The 20,049-nt window shown below is 47.8% G+C and overlaps 1 protein-coding gene across 1 annotated transcript in view; it reads left to right on the forward strand.

Annotated features, from left to right (window-relative positions):
• Positions 1 to 11,248, forward strand: part of LOC117406517 (carbohydrate sulfotransferase 10-like) — a 34,608-nt gene extending 23,360 nt beyond the window's left edge. The window contains exons 4-5 of the mRNA XM_034010595.3: positions 9,102 to 9,153; positions 10,244 to 11,248. Of these exons, the coding sequence (XP_033866486.2) occupies positions 9,102 to 9,153; positions 10,244 to 10,776 (585 nt within the window). The 3' untranslated portion in view covers positions 10,777 to 11,248. The remainder of the gene's footprint in view (positions 1 to 9,101; positions 9,154 to 10,243) is intronic.
• The last annotated feature ends 8,801 nt before the right edge of the window (positions 11,249 to 20,049 follow it).

Raw genomic sequence — 20,049 nt, forward strand, 5'->3', positions numbered from 1 at the left:
CAACTTATTGGTCATGTTACGCTTGTCTTCCAATGCTAAGGCCAAACATCGCAGCACCTGGTCATGGCGCCAAGTAAACCGTCCTTGGCTAAGAGCCACCTTACATCCTGTCAAAATGTGCCTTAATGTTGCAGGTGATGAACACAAAGGACATGAGGGATCCTCTCCTACCCAGAGGTTTAGGTTCTGTGGTGATGGGAGAACATCATATGTTGACCTGATGAGGAAACTGATCCTGCTCTGTTCCATTGACCATAGGTCTTGCCAGCCAATCTTGCGTTGTTCCACACTCTCCCATCTCATCCATTCTCCCTGCTTGGCCTGGGAAATGGCCTTTATACACCTCATCCTCTCCTCCTGCTTTTGCACCTCGTTGACTACCAGCTTCCTCCTTTGAGCTGGGGCTGCCTTGTGCCATGTAGGAGGAGTTGAACTGAAACCAAGACCCCCTCTTCCATGCTGAACTTGCCCCATGATATCACCAATTCGAAGGGCAACCTTTGCATCTTCCACAGCTTTCTTTGCCGCCCACTTTCTTCCAGTTTTCAACACAGGTGCTGCCTCCCTTACGCATTTATCGCGTGACTCTACTAATGTAATTTCCAGTCTGACCTTGGCGCACTTAAACTCCTCGGTTAGAGCAGAGACTGGTAGCTGCAGTATTCCTTTACCATAAAGTCCCACTCTGCTGAGGCAGCGTGGAACTCCCAACCATTTCCTGATGTATGAACTGATTAAAGCTTCCAGCATCTCTACTGTTGTCAAAGAAACCTCGTACACAGTCAGTGGCCACAGCAACCTCGGCAGTAGACCAAACTGAAAGCACCAGAGTTTTAGTTTACCTGGTAGAGCGCAGCTGTCTATGCTCTTCAATCCTTCCACTGCTTGTTGTCTAACTTCTCCCACACGAACTGTGTCCTTTAGATCCCCGTCGTACCATCTCCCAAGACTCTTCACTGGCTTCTCAGACACTGTTGGTATTGCCTCACCATTAATGAAGAATGTTTTATCTACTACTTTGCCTTTAATTATAGAGATGCTCCTTGATTTAGTGGGCTTGAATTGCATTCGTGCCCATTCAATGTTATTGGTTAATTTGCCCAATAATCGATTAGTGCAGGCTACTCTTGTAGTCATGATTGTCATGTCATCCATGTATGCTCGAATTGGTGGTAGTCACATTCCAGAAGCCAAGCGCTCTCCTCCTACTACCCATTTTGATGCCCTAATGATTACTTCCATTGCCATGGTAAAAGCCAGTGGAGAAATGGTGCATCCTGCCATTATTCCAACCTCTAGGCATTGCCATGTAGTGCTGAATTCTGAAGTTGAAAAACTGAATCTCCAAAATAGGCTTTCACTAAATTTGTTATTGTCATCGGTACACTGAAAAAATCAAATGCTGCCCAAAGTAGTTCATGTGGCACTGAACCATATGCATTAGCCAAATCCAGGAATGTCACATTATTATTATTATTATTATTTATTTCTTAGCAGACGCCCTTATCCAGGGCGACTTACAATCGTAAGCAAAAACATTTCAAGCGTTACAATACAAGTAATACAATAAGAGCAAGAAATACAATAACTTTAGTTCAAGTAAAGTACAAGTTTGACAAACCACAATTCAATAATACAGCAGGTAATAGTGATAGTTACATCAGGATATGTTTAAATAGTGATAGTTACATCAGGATGTGATTAAATACAAAGTACTACAGGTTAAAAACTTGGCAGATTACAGTATTCTGAAGTACAGGATTAAATGCAGTAAAATAGGGGCTGATAAGAGCAAAATAAAGCACATTTACATGAAGGGTGATAGTGTCCCAGGATACAAACAGAGGAGTTCTACAGGTGCTCTTTGAAGAGGTGAGTCTTAAGGAGGCGCCGGAATGTGGTCAGGGACTGGGCAGTCCGGACATCTGTAGGAAGGTCATTCCACCACTGCGGAGCTTTGGAGGCAGGGGAGCGTAGCGGTGGTAGAGCTAGTCTTCTAGTGCAGGCGGAGCGGAGAGGTCGAGTGGGGGTGTAGGGAGAGATGAGGGTCTGGAGGTAGCTGGGTGCAGACTGGTCAAGGCATCTGTAGGCTAGTACAAGAGTCTTGAACTGGATGCGAGCGGTGATCGGGAGCCAGTGGAGCGAGCGGAGTAGTGGAGTAGCGTGGGCGAAGCGAGGCAGAGAGAACACTAGGCGGGCAGCAGAGTTCTGGATGAGCTGGAGCGGACGGGTGGCAGACGCAGGGAGGCCAGCCAGGAGGGAGTTGCAGTAGTCTAGGCGGGAGAGTACCAGGGCCTGGACCAGGAGCTGGGTAGCATAGTTGGTGAGGAAGGGTCGGATTCTTCGGATGTTGCTCAGGAAGAATCGGCAAGTGCGTGCCAGAGTGGAGATGTGCTGGGAATAAGAGAGGCAGGGGTCCAGGGTGACTCCAAGGTTCTTAGCTGAGGAAGAGGGAGAGAGTGTGGTAGATTCCAGAGGAACAGAGATGGAGAGATCAGAGGAGGGGGAGGAGGAGGGAAAGAAAATGAGGTCAGATTTAGAGAGGTTGAGTTTGAGGTGATGCGAGTGCATCCAGGAGGAAATAGCAGACAGACAGGTAGAGATACGGGAGGAGATGGTGGAGTCAGAGGTGGGGAAGGAGAGGAAAATCTGAGCATCATCAGCATAGAAATGGTATGAGAAACCATAGGATGCGATGAGGGGGCCCAGGGAGCGGGTGTAGAGAGAGAACAGGAGAGGACCCAAGACTGACCCTTGGGGGACTCCAGTTAAGAGAGGGTGAGGTGTGGATGTTGCTCCACGCCAGGTTACCTGGTAAGTGCGGTTGGAGAGGTAGGAGGAGAACCAGGCCAGAGCAGTGCCAGAGATCCCCAGGTCAGCAAGAGAAGATAGTAGAATAGAGTGATCAACAGTGTCAAAGGCAGCAGAGAGGTCGAGGAGAATTAGGACAGAGGAGAGAGAGGCAGCTCGGGCACATTTAAGTGAGTTGGTGACAGACAGGAGGGCGGTTTCAGTAGAGTGAGCAGAGCGGAAGCCAGATTGGAGAGGGTCAAGCAGAGAGTGGTTGGACAGGAAAGCAGAGAGCTGGCGGTGTACAGTCCGCTCGAGGGTTTTGGAGAGGAAGGGTAGGAGGGAGACAGGACGGTAGCTCTGGAGGGAGGTGGGGTCGAGGGTAGGTTTTTTGAGGAGGGGAGTGATAGAGGCTTTTTTGAAGGCAGAGGGGAAGATACCAGAAAGTAGAGAGGTGTTGAGGAGGGAGGAGATGAAGGGGAGTAGAGCAGGAGCAGCAGCTTGAAAGAGGTGAGTGGGGAGGGGGTCCAAGGCACACGTGGTGGGTTTGTGACCCTGGAGCAGGGAGGAGAGGTCAGAGTCTGAGAGGGGCAAGAAGGTGGAGAAGGAGGGCGAGTTAGTAGGGGTTGCAGTGGGTGTAGGAGTTGGAGCGGGAGGGGGTGCGGGGGAGGGAGAGGTGTTAAAGAGTTTGCGGATATGTGGCGGAGTGTCCCGCCCCTATTTATTATTATTTGTATTTTTGTTTGCGGCGCGGGTAAAAGCGCCGCGTCTTTTATTATTATTTAAAAACCCCGTGAGGATGCATGGCTGATCAGCTACTGATTACTTAAATAGCTGACAGTCATGCATCCTTACCAAACGCGTGCAGACTCTGGCCGGGGGATAATAAGATAATTACCAACTAGTTAATCCCTCGGCCAGAGTATATAAACCTGCAGCTCTCTGCACTTGATGTTGGGGTGTTGGAGTAGAGAGTACGGGGAGCGGAGAGAAGGAATAATATTTAAAAAACAATTGCTAATACGTGCTGGATAATCCAGCACGGCACTTACTTGTTTGTTTATTTATTCGTTTGGCCCTCGTGCCCTTTTGTTTGTATTTTGTTTAAATATTTTGTTTGTTTGTTATTAAATACGCTGAGTGCTTTTGCACTCAGTTTCACCCGCCCATCCACTGTTTGGAGTCAGTTACTTCCTGGTCCGTGACGTCATCCACCACACCACTGCGAGCCAGACTGTCACATATGGTGTCCTGCGTGGGACAAAACAAACGCCTCCAATAGCCGGACCAGGAAAGAAAAGCTCGTTTTTTTTGTTCGTTTTTTTTTTTCAAAGTGTTTTTTTGTGTTTTTGGGAAAAAAAAAAAAAAATATGGGAAGAAGCGGACGGAGGAAGCAGCAGCTACAGCAGCGTGGGGCCGGTCGCAGGTCCCACTGTAGCTCAACCATGCTGGACGTCTGCCCCACCTGCTTGAAAGGTGAGGAGTGGTGCTTCGCTGTTGGGGAGGTGGGTCACATAGCACCCGACCAACCCCCTCCATGGCAGGAGAAAGAGGAGCCAGAGCGTCCAGTGAGGGAGGACCTGCATCCTCCAAAGAGGACGAATGCACTCTCCTCTGAGGGAGTCTGGGACTGGCTGGTGGAGCCGGGGAGGGATTATGAGGAAGCCCTCCCTGCAGTGATCAACCTCCTGTGGGCAAGAGATGGGGAGCGCTGGGAGGCCTGGGAACAGCAACACCACCCAGCTTCCCTCCCAGACATCGCAGCCATGGTGTTCAACTACCTGGCTGCGGATATGGGAGAGACCCTGCTGCTGCCATCTCCAGCACAAAAGGGAGAGGAGCCATCGCTACCGTCTCCACCAGCAGAGGGAGAGGAGCCATCGCTGCCGTCTCCAGCGCCAGAGGGAGAGGAGCCATCGCTGCCGTCTCCAGCGCCAGAGGGAGAGGAGCCATCGCTGCCGTCTCCAGCAGCAGAGGGAGAGGAGCCATCGCTGCCGTCTCCAGCGCCAGAGGGAGAGGAGCCATCGGTGCCGTCTCCAGCGCCAGAGGGAGAGGAGCCATCGGTGCCGTCTCCAGCGCCAGAGGGAGAGGAGCCATCGGTGCCGTCTCCAGCGCCAGAGGGAGAGGAGCCATCGCTGCCGTCTCCAGCGCCAGAGGGAGAGGAGCCATCGCTGCCGTCTCCAGCATCAGAGGGAGAGGAGCCATCGCTGCCGTCTCCAGCGCCAGAGGGAGAGGAGCCATCGCTGCCGTCTCCAGCGCCAGAGGGAGAGGAGCCATCGCTGCCGTCTCCAGCGCCAGAGGGAGAGGAGCCATCGCTGCCGTCTCCAGCATCAGAGGGAGAGGAGCCATCGCTGCCATCTCCAGCATCAGAGGGAGAGGAGCCATCGCTACCGTCTCCAGCATCAGAGGGAGAGGAGCCATCGCTACCGTCTCCACCAGCAGAGGGAGAATGCCTGCTGGTTTCGCCTCCACAGCCTGGGGAGGAGCCCGAACGTCCTACGCCCGAGTGGGAGGAGCCCGAACGTCCTACGCCCGAGTGGGAGGAGCCCGAACGTCCTACGCCCGAGTGGGAGGAGCCCGAACGTCCTACGCCCGAGTGGGAGGAGCCCGAACGTCCTACGCCCGAGTGGGAGGAGCCCGAACGTCCTACGCCCGAGTGGGAGGAGCCCGAACGTCCTACGCCCAAGAGGGGGGAGTCGGTGCGTCCACAGCCCAAGAGGGAGGAGTCGGTGCGTCCACAGCCCAAGAGGGAGGAGTCGGTGCGTCCACAGCCCAAAGAGGGGGGAGTCGGTGCGTCCATAGCCCAAGAGGTGGAAGTCTGCGCTTCCACAGCCTTAGGACCCAAGCTGCAGTCCCAAGAGCCAGAAGGGGAGGAGTTACAGGCTCAACCCCCTGAATTTTTCTGGGGGGGAGAAGGGCAGGATGCTGGTGTTCCCCAGCAGCCTCTATTTATGCTGCTGAAGGGAGCACGGCACACACCAGCCCAGCCGCCACAGCCTCCCTCTGAGTGGCCAGCATCCGCCCCATCGCCTCTGCCTCCACCACCACCAGGAGCAGAGCAGCAGGAGCTGCTTCTGTCTCCACCATCACCAGGAGCAGAGCAGCAAGAGCTGCCTCTGCCTCCGCCACCTCCACCAGCAGAGGGTGAATGCCTGCTGGTTCCACATCCACCGTCGTGGGAGGACTGCTTGCCCCTCCCACCTCCACCAGCAGAGGGTGAATGCCTGCTGGTTCCGCCTCCACCGTCGTGGGAGGACTGCTTGCCCCTCCCACCTCCACCAGCAGAGGGTGAATGCCTGCTGGTTCTGCCTCAACCGTCGTGGGAGGACTGCTTGCCCCTCCCACCTCCACCAGCAGAGGGTGAATACCTGCTGGTTCCGCCTCAGCCGCCGTGGGAGGACTGCTTGCCACTCCCAGCTCCACCAGCAGAGGGTAAATACCTGCTGGTTCCGTCTCAGCCGCTGTGGGAGGACTGCTTTCCCCTCCCACCATTGCCATTGCCTGGGGATGGCTGTTCTGCATCGCCTGGGGCTGCCTTTTGTTCTCTACAGGACACAGGGTACGAGGGAGAAGTGGAGCTCCCGCTGCCGCCTCCATGGCCAGGGGCTCCCCTCCCGAGTTCGCCTTCCGAGGGTCCACTGCGGCTGCCGTCGCCTTCCGAGGGTCCGCTGCTGCTGCCGTCGCCTTCCGAGGGTCTGCTGCTGCTGCCGTCGCCTTCCGAGGGTCCGCTGCTGCTGCCGTCGCCTTCCGAGGGTCCGCTGCTGCTGCCGTCGCCTTCCGAGGGTCCGCTGCTGCTGCCGTCGCCTTCCGAGGGTCCGCTGCCGTCGCCTTCCGAGGGTCCGCTGCTGCTGCCGTCGCCTTCCGAGGGTCCGCTGCTGCTGCCGTCGCCTGGGGTCGCCAGGGATCCTGCTTCGCCTGGGGTCGTCGAGGGTCCGGCTTCGCCTAGGGTCGCCGGGGATCCTGCTTTGCCTGGGGTCGCCAGGGATCCTGCTTCGCCGGGGGTCGTCGAGGGTCCGGCTTCACCTGGGGTCGCCAGGGATCCTGCTTCGCCTGGGGTCGCTACACGATGGCCGGAGCTCCATGAAAGGGAGCTGCCAGAAATGAAGAAAGGGGGGGAGGTCAGGAGACCAGCTTCCCCAGCCGCACTTTCGCGGCTGGAGATCATGTGGTCGGAGCCCCACGGAGAGGAACTGCCGGCCATGAAGAAGGGGGGAGAGGTCAGGAGACCAGCTCCCCCAGCCGCACTTTCGCGGCAGGATAGAGTGTGGCGGGAGCCCCGGAAGAGGGAGCTGCCGGCCACGAAGAATGGGGGGGTGCCAGAGATTCCACCATGGCCACCCCCCAGAAGTAACTTGCTTCCCCCTCTTCCGGGACTTTAAGACTGAGGGGGGAGTTGGCCGTTGGGGCCATGTGTGCTGCGCACAAGGGGGGGCATGTGTGGCGGAGTGTCCCGCCCCTATTTATTATTATTTGTATTTTTGTTTGCGGCGCGGGTAAAAGCGCCGCGTCTTTTATTATTATTTAAAAACCCCGTGAGGATGCATGGCTGATCAGCTACTGATTACTTAAATAGCTGACAGTCATGCATCCTTACCAAACGCGTGCAGACTCTGGCCGGGGGATAATAAGATAATTACCAACTAGTTAATCCCTCGGCCAGAGTATATAAACCTGCAGCTCTCTGCACTTGATGTTGGGGTGTTGGAGTAGAGAGTACGGGGAGCGGAGAGAAGGAATAATATTTAAAAAACAATTGCTAATACGTGCTGGATAATCCAGCACGGCACTTACTTGTTTGTTTATTTATTCGTTTGGCCCTCGTGCCCTTTTGTTTGTATTTTGTTTAAATATTTTGTTTGTTTGTTATTAAATACGCTGAGTGCTTTTGCACTCAGTTTCACCCGCCCATCCACTGTTTGGAGTCAGTTACTTCCTGGTCCGTGACGTCATCCACCACACCACTGCGAGCCAGACTGTCACAGGATATCTGAAATTTTAGAAGAGAAGAAGGAGGCAAAGTCATCAGGGGAGATAGAGGAGGGAGGAGGAGGGGGGGGAGGGTTAAGGAGGGAGGAGAAGGTAGAGAATAGTTTACGTGGGTTGTTAGTGGAGGCTTGGATTACAGATTGGAAATAAGCACATTTAGCAGAGGAGAGAGTAGAGGAGAAGAAGGAGAGGAGAGTGCGGTAAAGGTCTAGGGCAGCAGGGAGTTTGGTTCTCTTCCATTTCTTTTCAGCAGATTCTTGCCGAGCGGAGCGCAGAGGAGAGCCAGGGATGGGGAGGGGAGGGGCGAGCAGGACGGGAGGTGAGGGGACAGAGGGAGTCGAGGGAGGAGGTGAGTGAGGAGAAGAGGGTGGAGGTAGCAGAGTCTACGGAGAGTTGTGAGAAGGAGTCGATAGGAGGGAGGTGAGAGAGAGCAGTGGAGGCAAGGACAGAGGGGGAGAGAGAGCGGAGGTTACGGCGAGAGGTGACAGTGGGGGTAGGAGGAGCAGGGAGAGGGGGGAGAGACAGAGAAAAAGAGATGAAATAGTGATCAGAGAGGTCCAGGGGGGTGACAGAGAGGGTGGAGGGGCAGCAGGCCCTGGAGAAGGTGAGGTCCAGTTGACGGCCAGCTTTGTGGGTAGGAGGAGACGGAGAGAGACAGAAGTCGAAGGAGTGCAGGAGAGGGAGGAATCCAGCAGAGTGGCTGGGGTTGGAGAGATGGATGTTGAAGTCACCCAACAGGACAGTCGGGGTAGACAGAGAGGGGAGGGAGGAGAGTAGATAGTCGAGTTCATCCAGAAAGTGAGTGAGAGGCCCAGGGGGGCGGTACAGAACAATGAGCAGGAGTTGACAGGGAAAGGTTAGTTGGACTGCATGAAATTCAAAGGTACTGACAGAGAGTGAGATGAGATCGGAGGGGACAGAAAAGAGTAAGGAGGGAGAGAGGAGAAGACCCGTCCCACCTCCCCGTCCAGTGAGACGCGGGGTATGGGACAGGACGTAGAGAGAGGACAGGGCAGCAGGAGTAACAGTGTTCAGGGGACAGCCAGGTTTCAGTGAGAGCAAGGAAATCGAGCGAGAGGTGGGAGGCAAAGGCAGAGATGAAATCAGCTTTGTTAGCAGAAGAGTGACAGTTCCAGAGTGCACCAGAGAGTGTGCGGGAGGGGGGGAGAGGCAGAGAAATGAGGTTAGAGGGGTTAGAGGAGCAGTAGCGGAGGGAGGGCAGAGGACGAGGACGGGAGGACAGAACAGGGATGTGAGAGACAGTCATAGCAGGACAAAAGGCACAGTGGGAGCAGTAGGGTGGAGGGTACAGACCTGACTAGTAGAGAGCTTCTTCCAGAGCGCTGTTAGGTTCGGATCTAGTCGAACAGCGTCTCAGCGCAGGCCTCCCCTCGCTGGACTCCCACAGCTAGACTCCCGGCTCTTTTGTTGAGGCTCTTCTGTTGGCTGGCGCGTCTGGCTGGCGCTAAAATAGGCTGCTTAATATATATTTTAAAAAAAAACAACTGCGTGGAAACCAATCAGATAGCAAAACAACTTCTATTCAATTAAACCACTCACCTGGTACTAATCACACACCAACTCAGCTAATTCAAACACCACCTTACAGAGTTACCAAATGTAGTTAATTAAAGATTACTTGAAGCAGGAGCTAGCCTATCTGCCTCAGTCCCTGGTTCCTGTAGACTGATCACTATTATATGCACACCCTAGATGGGTTCCACCTCACTTTGCAAGGGGACTGGCACAACTGCTAACTGCTCTATTGACAATACTTTTACACACTTCAAAGGGGATCACACATGGAGCTCCTTCCTCTCCTTTTTAGCTGATTGAATTTGTTGCCAGATCACATTGATGCACCCCATTCCTTTTAAACTATTCCATTAATAAAAGTACATTCCACTAGGTGATACACAGCCCCTATGTTTTTGAACAAACTTACACTGTAGCCAACACCTATTAGTCTAATTGCATTAACTGCTTGACATGAATACCTTTCATCTTGACAAGGACTTTGATAATTGAAGAGGTGTATCTTAATACTGATGGGGGTTAAATAACCAGTAAAGAACACTAGGTTGTGAAAATCAAACATCCATGTCTTCTTAGTTTATTTCTAACTGTAAGAATATGAAAAAAAGCTTTAAATTACAGAACCATTTAGATCTGCGTCAATTGAATAGACTCCAGTATGTTGTTGTATTTGTGGTATGTATTATTACCTTGATGCAAACTTTGACATTTATATGGGTAAATCTGCTGCGACCATTAAGCTTGTATGCTTCAGTGCACACAAGACATTGATGGCAGAATACAAAGATAGCACTCTTCAAGGTATGTGAGAGTAATTTAGGTCTTGGTATAATATTTATTGTAGTAAAATTTGAATTGAATTGTAAAAATAGATTTCAAAAGCTATGTTATTTTTCAATGTAAATACGTTTCTGTTTCTTTTTCAGGTTAGATACTTACTTCAAGTTCTTAATTGTGAGAGATCCTTTTGAAAGACTCATATCTGCTTTCAAGGACAAATTTTTATACAATCCTCGTTTTGAACCCTGGTATAAACATGACATTGCACCCGCGATCATTCGCAAATACAAGAAGAACCGCTTGGAAACCAAGGGGCTGCAGTTTGAGGACTTTGTGCGCTACCTGGGAGACCCAAACCACATGCGACTCGATAGACAATTTGGAGACCACATAATTCACTGGGTCACCTATGTAGAACTTTGTGCTCCTTGTGAAATTAAATACAGTGTCATTGGACACCATGAGAGCCTTGAACGGGATGATCCGTTTATTCTGAAGGCAGCAGACATAGACCATTTAGTGTCCTATCCCACAATCCTGCCAGGCATTACCTTGTACAATAAGACCAAGGTGGAGCAGTACTTCTCTGGAATTAGTAAAAGAGACATCAGGCGTCTCTATGCACGCTTTCAAGGAGACTTTGAGCTTTTTGGCTACAAAGAGCCAGATTTTTTACTAAACTAAACTAGCTTAGAACTGTAAATATTTGTATTTGTTTGTTTTTAAGAAATTTACTTTAATGTTGTATGTGCTACATTCAATATGAAAAAGAAATATATCTCAGATTTATGTTCAATAAGTAGTAATACACAACTTAGAGGGTTAATGTAAGAACCCAGGAGTGCCTAAATTGCTAGCTTCTGCTATAGCTTTGTAATATTTAACAGTTGAATTCTTTTCAACAAACATGTTGCAAGTGGCACAGTGGATTATTGCTCAAAGGTGTTATATAATGTTTTCTTGGCCACATTGAATTTAGTTTAAAAATGCTTAATCAATATATCTTTAATATGTTTAAAACAGACAATGTTTGAAGACTACATTCCAGATTATATATATAATATATATTACACTAACTATTGTCCTTGGAGGGGATACAGTGTCTGAGAGGGGATTATATTGCCCAAAGCCACAGGCTGAGGGCTGTATTGTCCCCTGGAGGACGCTAGATCAACAGATCAACATGAAATATCAAATCCATATATGTTTTATTAAACACGATGGCTTTATCTGCATTTGGTTTCCAGGCTTGCATTTCTCCATGACTTCTGTAAGTCTGTGTTGCTGAGAGATGGCGGTAGTTGTGTTTTCATCGTCTTTTTTATTTAGGATTTATTGAAGCTCATCTTCAGAAAGCTGAGGAAAACACATATCCACCATATTTTTTCTTTTTGATATGAAAGGTGAGCTTCAGAGCGGTTGGAAGAATTCAAGTATATGTATTGTTATGAACATAGACCATTGTTAAGACTTCAAGGGCTATAGTGCAAACTATAAGCTGTCTAGTTTAGTTTAGTTTAGTTTATTCACTTTGTCCCCGCAGGGCCAGCACAGACACATCTCAATAGTGCAAGCACTAATACAAAGAGAGACCTAAGTAGACCACACTCAATAAAATAACACTACATCAATACAATAATTACAAACAATTACTATACCAAGGGTTAATAAATCAGTATATATTTAATATTCTGACTATGAGAAATATAAACAAATACAAGTTTTGGACAAAAAAACACCTACCCTAGGAGTTGGACATGAAATATCTGCCATAGCAGTGCAAAAGCTGTAGGGCCACCATGGAAATTCAAGAGTACTTTTTCAACCTTTTCGAGTTTGCAAAGTGTTTACATTGTTCTAGGAAGTGGGGTGCACAGCAAAGTTTTCCCCTGAATGGCATTTAGAGTCATCATATTTGGAAATGTCATTAAGATATACAAATGTGTGCAGTCTTGGATATGAAAGCTCCCTCAAACCAAGCACCTACAGCTAACTCTCTTGAAGCCTGTTTTCTTGCACTTGTGAGGGAAAGCTTGTGTGTGGTAAAGGTGGCAGATTTTTTTTTGCAAATGTTTTGTTCACTCCCTCTATATATAAAAAATAGAGGCCAGAACCCATTCTACTTGTAAAACTTTATCTTGGTTATTTAAAGAATGGTGATGTTTTGATAAGTTAAATATTGTATACTAGTAATATATATTAATAAATAGACTCTAGACTGTTAAATAAACCAACTACAGTCAGAACTTAAAACGTATTACATGCACATGTAGTTATTAAAAAAATATTTTAATAACTAAAATGACTACTTTTTGAAAAGGGCCCATAATCAAATATGTGTGGTATTTTTCATATAGAGAGAGAGAGAGAGAGAGAGAGAGAGAGAGAGAGAGAGAGAGAGAGAGAGAGAGAGAGAGAGAGAGAGAGAACCAATAGTCTATTACAAGGTGTGACAGGATAGCAGCAAGACAGAGAAGCAGAAGCCAGGAAGCTTCCTTCAAACTCCTCCTCCCAAATGGAGCCCTGAGCTCTCCTTTTATGTGATGTGGCTGCTCCCAATTTGCACTTAGTCATTCAATTAAGGAGCAGCCACATCCTCACATGTTTGGGCAGGGGCAGGAATTAACCCCATCCCTACCAACTACCACCAAAACACCATTAGACTACACTATTTACAGGCAGAGCTCTTGCTCTGTCACAACAAGGATCATATTTATTTTTCATATAAGAACCTTACACACAGTTCTATAGTACATCGTAGCCTGGCTTTAGGTTTGCATGCAGTAATACACTATAATACAAAAGAAGAAAAGCTTATATCGGGGCTTACAGCACTGCAGTAGCAACAAGGGAGTACAACTTGGAATTGGCACTTTATCTAGTGAAAGGAAATAACATTGCAGACTGAAATGTCAAATCTATACAACTAGAACTTGAAATGTACAGCTTGTAGATTTGTTTACAGCACAACACGTATTATTACTTGTACTGTGATAAATGTATTTGCTTACGATTGTAAGTCGCCCTGGATAAGGGCGTCTGCTAAGAAATAAATAATAATAATAATAACATAACCTGCTTGAAACCATTTATAACAATACCAGTCACCAATAAGACTTAAAATATTCATTACTACATTTATTCCCAACCCGCACAAAAAAGTTGTTTTAACTAGTGTATGTGTTTCCTGGGTAAAGCAAATATCAAAGCTTGATCTTTAAGCTGTATTGAGATGTGTGATTGGTATATCAGAATGTTCTTAATGTCATCTATATTGCTGTTGGACTGATTCCATAATCCCCAATAAAACCATTCTCCAATTGAAATGCAACATTTGAGCTGTAGCCCTCAGGTATTTAGTGAGAACTGGTATTTCACTTCTGGGGTTTTTCTGCTGGTTTTTGCAAAGTTGCTTAGCAACCAGTAGGGGTGCTGCATAAAATTGAAAGGGAAAGCATTTTGTAAAATTTAAGTTAAATTAAAGCTAGGACAAAAACTTTGAAAATAAATGTTACTGGGTCAGGGAAGGTGTTGTTTCTGTAAATTAAAAAAATAATCATTAAAACTTTACTTTCTTTTGTTTACCATTTTATTCTGGCCTTAATAATGAAGCAGGCAGCAGTGTTTGTTTTCTCTTAATACAGCCTGACTCAGTAAGAACTGACACTTTTTTGAATAGATAGTTACAAACATCTGTACTTTAGTTTTCTGGTGGGCAGACTTTCATCCTGTATAAAGGGGAGAGACTCGGCTCAGCTAGAATTTCTACGTATTTATAAATGAAAATGTCTTCCCTGAATGGGTTTACTGAAACTGTTACTCCCACATTACTCTTGGCAACAAATCCAGGCCATGCATTTCGTTGATGTTCAAGTACGAAATGTATTCCATTGTACAATGGGTTAGCCTATTACGCCCGATTCAACTGAACACCTCTAACAAAGCTGCGTCTTATGCCCACAACGTCAGCACACCTGTCTCTGCCCCCACAAGAGACAAAACTGCAGGAGTACAGGAGTACCACACTGTGCCCCGTGCAATGTACCGTACCGTGCATAAAGTACCATGCTCCCGCACCGTGTTTCACCATGCACCATGGTGTACCATACCATGCCCCTCGCACCGTACTGCACCGTGCACCATAGTACACAGTACTGTGTATACCATACCGTATCGCACTATACATTGTACCGTATTCAATACAGTGCACCGTACCGTGTTACCACTCGTGCGCATTGCTACAGTCTTGCCACAACGATGCCTGGGTTCCATTCTTGCATGACCTGCAAGAAGCCTATCCTTTCAGAGGATAAGCATGATCAATGTGTATGGTGTCTTGGTGCTGAGCATGCACAGCAGGCATTACAGGATCACTATTGTTGTGAAGCCTGTGCAGTGCTCACCAGGTCAGTCTCATGTCGCCCTCACCCGGCATGCGTCACCGCCACTGGCAGATCGTGCAGCACAGAGGCAGAAACCCCTTGCGGTCTTTGGCATTGACCTCATCCTGTCGCATGTGGGTAGCCATCTCAGCCCAGAGCCAGATGTTGAGGGCACTGGCTGAGGAGCGCCCGGCGCAACCCGTGTCTGCTCCCCCTGTGGTGCAAGCCACTAGCACCTCTCCCCGTCTCCGCAGAGCTCACGGCTTTACTGAAAAGAGCCACCACAGCAATGGAAGTGCCGTGGCCTGAGGAGTACGAGCCGAAGCGCTCCATTTTTGACAAGCCATCAGCTCCCTCTAGAAGGACCTCGATGCCCCCTGTCCACCCGGACTTTCTGCATGAGGTCCAATCAACTCGGGGACACACCACGATGGCCCCGGCCGTCCCCAGAGCTGCTGACCTGTTATATCGGGGCTATGACACGGAGGAGTTGGGGCTTTGCCAATTTCCTTCTATTGCAGCATCCATTGCCTCCCTTGTACAAGGCACACATCTGGCGGTCCTTTCCAAAGATGTGTTGTGCCCTAACAAACAGTGCAAGATCACAGAGGCAGTGTTAAAAAAGCTCTATGCAGCTGTAACTCTAGGTACCCGGCTGGGTAACTACACGAGCATGGTTTACCAGTCGACGCTTGTGCAGGCCTTGTCAGTGAATCACAGGCTCCCCCAGTGGATGCTAGAGGAGCTGAACCTGGTCACTGACCACCTGCACCAGCTGTCCAAATACAATGGACACTCTTGGCCGAGGCCTCACAGCACTGATAGCTGCTCGATGGCAGCCTTGGCTCTCCCAGGCATGAGTGCCTGATGGGGACAAGACCTCCCTTTTGGATGCCCCGCTCACACCAGGCCATAAGTTTGGTCCAGCGGTGGACAAACTTTTGTTGATTTTCCAGAAGGTGTGCAAATCCACCAAAGAGCTGGTTCACTTGCTGCCCAGAAAGGATCCTCAAGCCAGGGAGCAAACGGCGCCTTGGCATCCTAGGGCTCAGCAGCCCCAGACAGCGGCCGACAGTGCCTGCAGGTCATGGGGCTCCCCACCATAGGGGCGGCCAGGTACAGAGGGGACATTGCTGCCAATACTGTTGACCGCCTTATGCACAAAAAGCAACAGTGAAACCACCAGCGGCTCAGCAGCAGCCCTAGGGGTTTGCTTCCACAGGTCCAGGGCCCTTATTCAAGGAGCCAACTCGATTTACTGGCGATCAAGCACCACGGACATCTGGGTGCTCACCACAATACAGCTCGGCTACTCACTCCAGTTCAAACAGGGCCCTCACCTCTTTTTGGGAGTGGTTACGACTTCTGTCTCCAACCCTCAAGACGCCCAGAGGTGAAGACCCTGTTACAAAAAATGGCTATTCAAATGATAGACCTCTCTGACCTGTGCCAAGTCTCCAGTGCAGGCAGTAGCGCACACGGAACTAGTGACAGCTCACCTCAACAGGCTCGGCCTGATGGTGAACTTGTCAAAAAAACAGAATCACGTGTGTGAGGCTGTTTCAGCCTGGTGTATCACGGGAGGTCGTCACCTTTCAGAGGCTTCTGGGCCTGATGGCAGCAGCATCCCAGACCCTTCCATTGGGTCTTCTCTGCATGCGCCCTCCCCAAGCATAGTTCAATCGCAGGGTGAATCATCCTCTCTTGCAACCACATCTCTGCCTGTCAGTGTCCCAAAACTATATGGTGGCCCTCTCGTTGTGGAAACAGCCAGCTCACCTGTGTCTTGGTATGGCATTGGGCAGTATCACCAGGCGAAAGGTGATCACCATGGATGCCTCCGCCTGGGGCTGGTGAGCCGTGTGGAACGGACGGAACCTACTGCTTTGCTTCTGGCCCCTGAATGACTTCGGTTCAGTCAGTTAGGCTTGTTGAAGAGAGTCATATCGACTCTCCAGAGTGCGAGAGCTGCTTCAACGCGCTCTCAGTATGGATACCAGTGGGGCGTGTTCCAAACTTGGTGTTTGGCATGTCAGGTTGATCCCACGACTTGCCCCATGCCAGTCATTCTGCAGTTTTTGCAGGACCTCTTTGATAAGGGTAAGTCCCCCTCGACTCTGAAGGTTTATTTGGCAGCCATCTTGGCTTGCCATATTAAAATTGACTCTGTGTCCCCAGGGGCTCATTTTCTGGCTGGACAGTTTCTGAAAGGGGCGCGGAGGCTTCGGCCTCCTTTGAAGGACAAAATTCTTCAGTGGCAGTTAAATGTGGTGCTGCGTGCACTCACAAAACCACCCTTTGAACCTCTGCATTCTACAGAGCTTAAATACCTTTCTCTGAAGGCAGCGTTTTTGCTTGCCATCACCTGTGCCAGACGCGCGATTGAGATGCAGGCATTTTCAGTGGCAAAAGCTTATTTGTTATTTACAGAGTCTAGGACTAAGGTCATACTCCGTACGAATCCGGCCTTTGTGCCCAAATGCCTATCGACATTTCATGTCAATCAGTCTGTGGAATTGGAGACTTTTCATCCTCCATCATTCCAGTCAGATGAGGAGCGTCGGCTCCATATGCTTTGTCTGGTTAGGGCACTAGCGTATTACATTGGCGGCAATCTGAGCAACTGTTTATTTGTTTTGGAGCTAAGAACCAAGGTCAGGCTGTATCAAAACAGAGGCTGTCCAATTGGATTGTGGCGACAGACAAGATTGCCCCCTCCAGAGAAGGTCACAGGTCATTCCACCAGGGGTGTTGCTACCTCTTGGGTGTTGTTTCAGGTTACATAGGTCTCTGACATTTGCGATGCAGCGGTGTGGGCCACTCCTCACACCTTCACAAGGTTTTACAGGCTTAATGTCCTGAATCCTCAGAACCCTGCCTTTGGAACTGACAGCAGCGTCTTAGCCGGATTCAGAAGCACATGCACATGAGGTAATTATGCGTTCTGTGGACGTTGCTGTGCCTTTATAAGTATGGCAAGCCATCGGTCTCGCCAAATTGGCTGTTCTGCAAGTCATGTCCTTGCGATGGCTTAGGTATACTTACCCATTGTGTAATGGAATATGTTTCGTACTTGAAAGAGAACGTTAGGTTATTACCATAACCCTGGTTCCCTGAAATAGAAATGTATCCATTACAAATCTTTGGTCGCTGCATACATTATATGCAGTAGGCTGAAGAAAATTGATGGCAGTGAGCATCATCCTGCACACAGTTTTGTCTCCTGTGGGGGCGGAGACAGGCGTGCTGACGTCGCGGGCATAAGACGCAGTTTTGGTAGAGGTGTTCAGTTGAATCGGGCATAATAGGTTAACCCATTGTGTAATGGATACATTTCTATTTCAGGGAAGCAGGGTTATGATAATGACCTAACGATATACTGTATGCCACACTTACAGTTTTTAAATGTATCTAAGAACCAGTCTAATCAGTCAAATTATGATGTATTTAAATGTGCACACAGATACATTTGATTGAGGATTTTGTGTGAAAATGGGTGTGGGGGTGGAGAATGCTTTGTTGGAAGCCAACTGGTGTTCAGGTTAGGAGTGAGGTATGGAGGTGTGAAGGGAAGCTCTCATGGCACTTGTCTGCACTGTGACTGACCCAGTGCCATTGCCTTTCATCTTTCATTACGATATTCACCAGCTTCAAGACTTCAAGACCCTGTCTGTATTTTGTCCTAATAATTTGAAAAGAAAATTTACTGTACCTGTTTACTGGAATGCATATGATCTTTGGACCTTAATTTATGATATCTTATCAGTGGGGATAGCAGGGACGTTTCATTTAAATGCCTTTCAATGCCTTTCAGTGATTACTCTTTCCAGCTAACAATAGCAATTTGTAAATTACAGAAACAGGCCTAACAACTCAGGGGCACTACTGTCTAAAGGGTTTCATTTATTTTCGTAAATCATTACTAGTGATGGAGTTTTTCCTTCAGCAGAATTGCACTAACTTCCATAAAGGTTATTTATTTTGGTGCTGGTGAAGGCATAGGTGTTGAATTTGTATAATAAAGTAGCTCTGGAAGCATTTTTTTGTTCATGTTTTTTCTTCCTTCTGCAAGAAAAATACAGTAACTACATTTGTACTGTGTGTCGTTTGCATTTTCATTTCAGCATAACATATTTTCAGATGGAAATATAGAGGCGCATATAGGTATGTATGTCACTGATTTTCTGTAAATCTTAGTATGTACTTTTCTTATAAATTATTTAGAGTTTATAATCCAGGTCATGGTGACATTCTTTTGGATTTTCTCTGGCATCTAATGAATGCTTGTGAACCACTGCTGAAAATCCATTTCAGTCAATTGACAGATCTGATCATGACTGTGTGCGATTTCCACACCCAGCTTCCCTAAAGGAATTCGAGGTGGTTGTCAATGATGAATGGTCATGTACTGTATCCCTCCAGAGGAATTCAAACACCCACAATATAAGACTTTGCGTGTTGAATCAGTGCTATCCTGTCTGCCTGTGGTGCCCCTAAACGCTGCTGTGTATTGGAATGCTCTGTCCTCCTTTACAGGGGCAATGGTCTTGTTAATTAAATTGAGAAGGAAAACATTTGTCAAGTTATTAATCTGTTCTTCAGTAGGAAAGCTTTGCTTAACTGTCGATCCAGAGTAGTTGCTTGTCATCACCAGTTGTTGATTAGCACAAGCAATATTTTCAGTTTTCTTCTTTTAGTTCTTTTATACTCAGATTTGAACTAGGTATTTCAATGATGCATTTTTTCAGAAACATATCTACATGCTCTTGTCTGCATACAAGATGCATGAACAATGTTTATTTAGTGCTACCTTTTAATAGGATATGATCTAGTCTTCAGAGACTTTTTGTGGTCTGGAAAGCTAGTGTGTATATATATGTTTTACACATATTTCATCCTATTAAGGATGCTCATCCTATTAAGAAGCTATCACAAGAAGCTTCATACACTGTTACAGTTTAAAGTTGCTGCAGCAGCTTCCTGGTACCTAACATCTCTTCATGTGTTCTAGTGTAAAATTACTCCAATGTACCAGGATGTAAAATAAAATATTTGCATATCATGAATACATAAAATATTCTCAGCACAATAAAAAAGGGTAACAATAATAGCAAATAGTTTAGTTGTATATTATCTGTATTATTATTTACATTTACAATTTCCTAGTATGAGTTTAAAAAAAAAAAAAAGATTTGACTGTAAGCTTCAGCAATCATGCATGTAAATCATTAATCATAAGGAAATGTTGTGTCTTTGTATTGTGCCCACAATCTCCCCAGTGAGTGTGATATACATTATTAATACTTCAATTGAAGTAGGCTTGTGCTTGGCAAGCAACAGCTCTCGGAAAGTATTCATGTTGAATAATATATTGTGATTTATATAGCACTTATTAGAATTGCTGATTTTAATAAACACAGAGCTGTGCTCGGCCTGATAGATTTCGATTATATTTTATTCAATAGAGAGACACACCAACATATCATTTACAGTTCTGAAATGTGACCCTCCATTTAACACTCACTGCGCTTGGTGGCCCTGCAGCCTTATGTTTTTGTAATTTAATTTAAGTAAA

The sequence above is a fragment of the Acipenser ruthenus genome, chromosome 8 (genome assembly GCF_902713425.1).
Source record: "Acipenser ruthenus chromosome 8, fAciRut3.2 maternal haplotype, whole genome shotgun sequence".
Taxonomy (NCBI): domain Eukaryota; kingdom Metazoa; phylum Chordata; class Actinopteri; order Acipenseriformes; family Acipenseridae; genus Acipenser; species Acipenser ruthenus.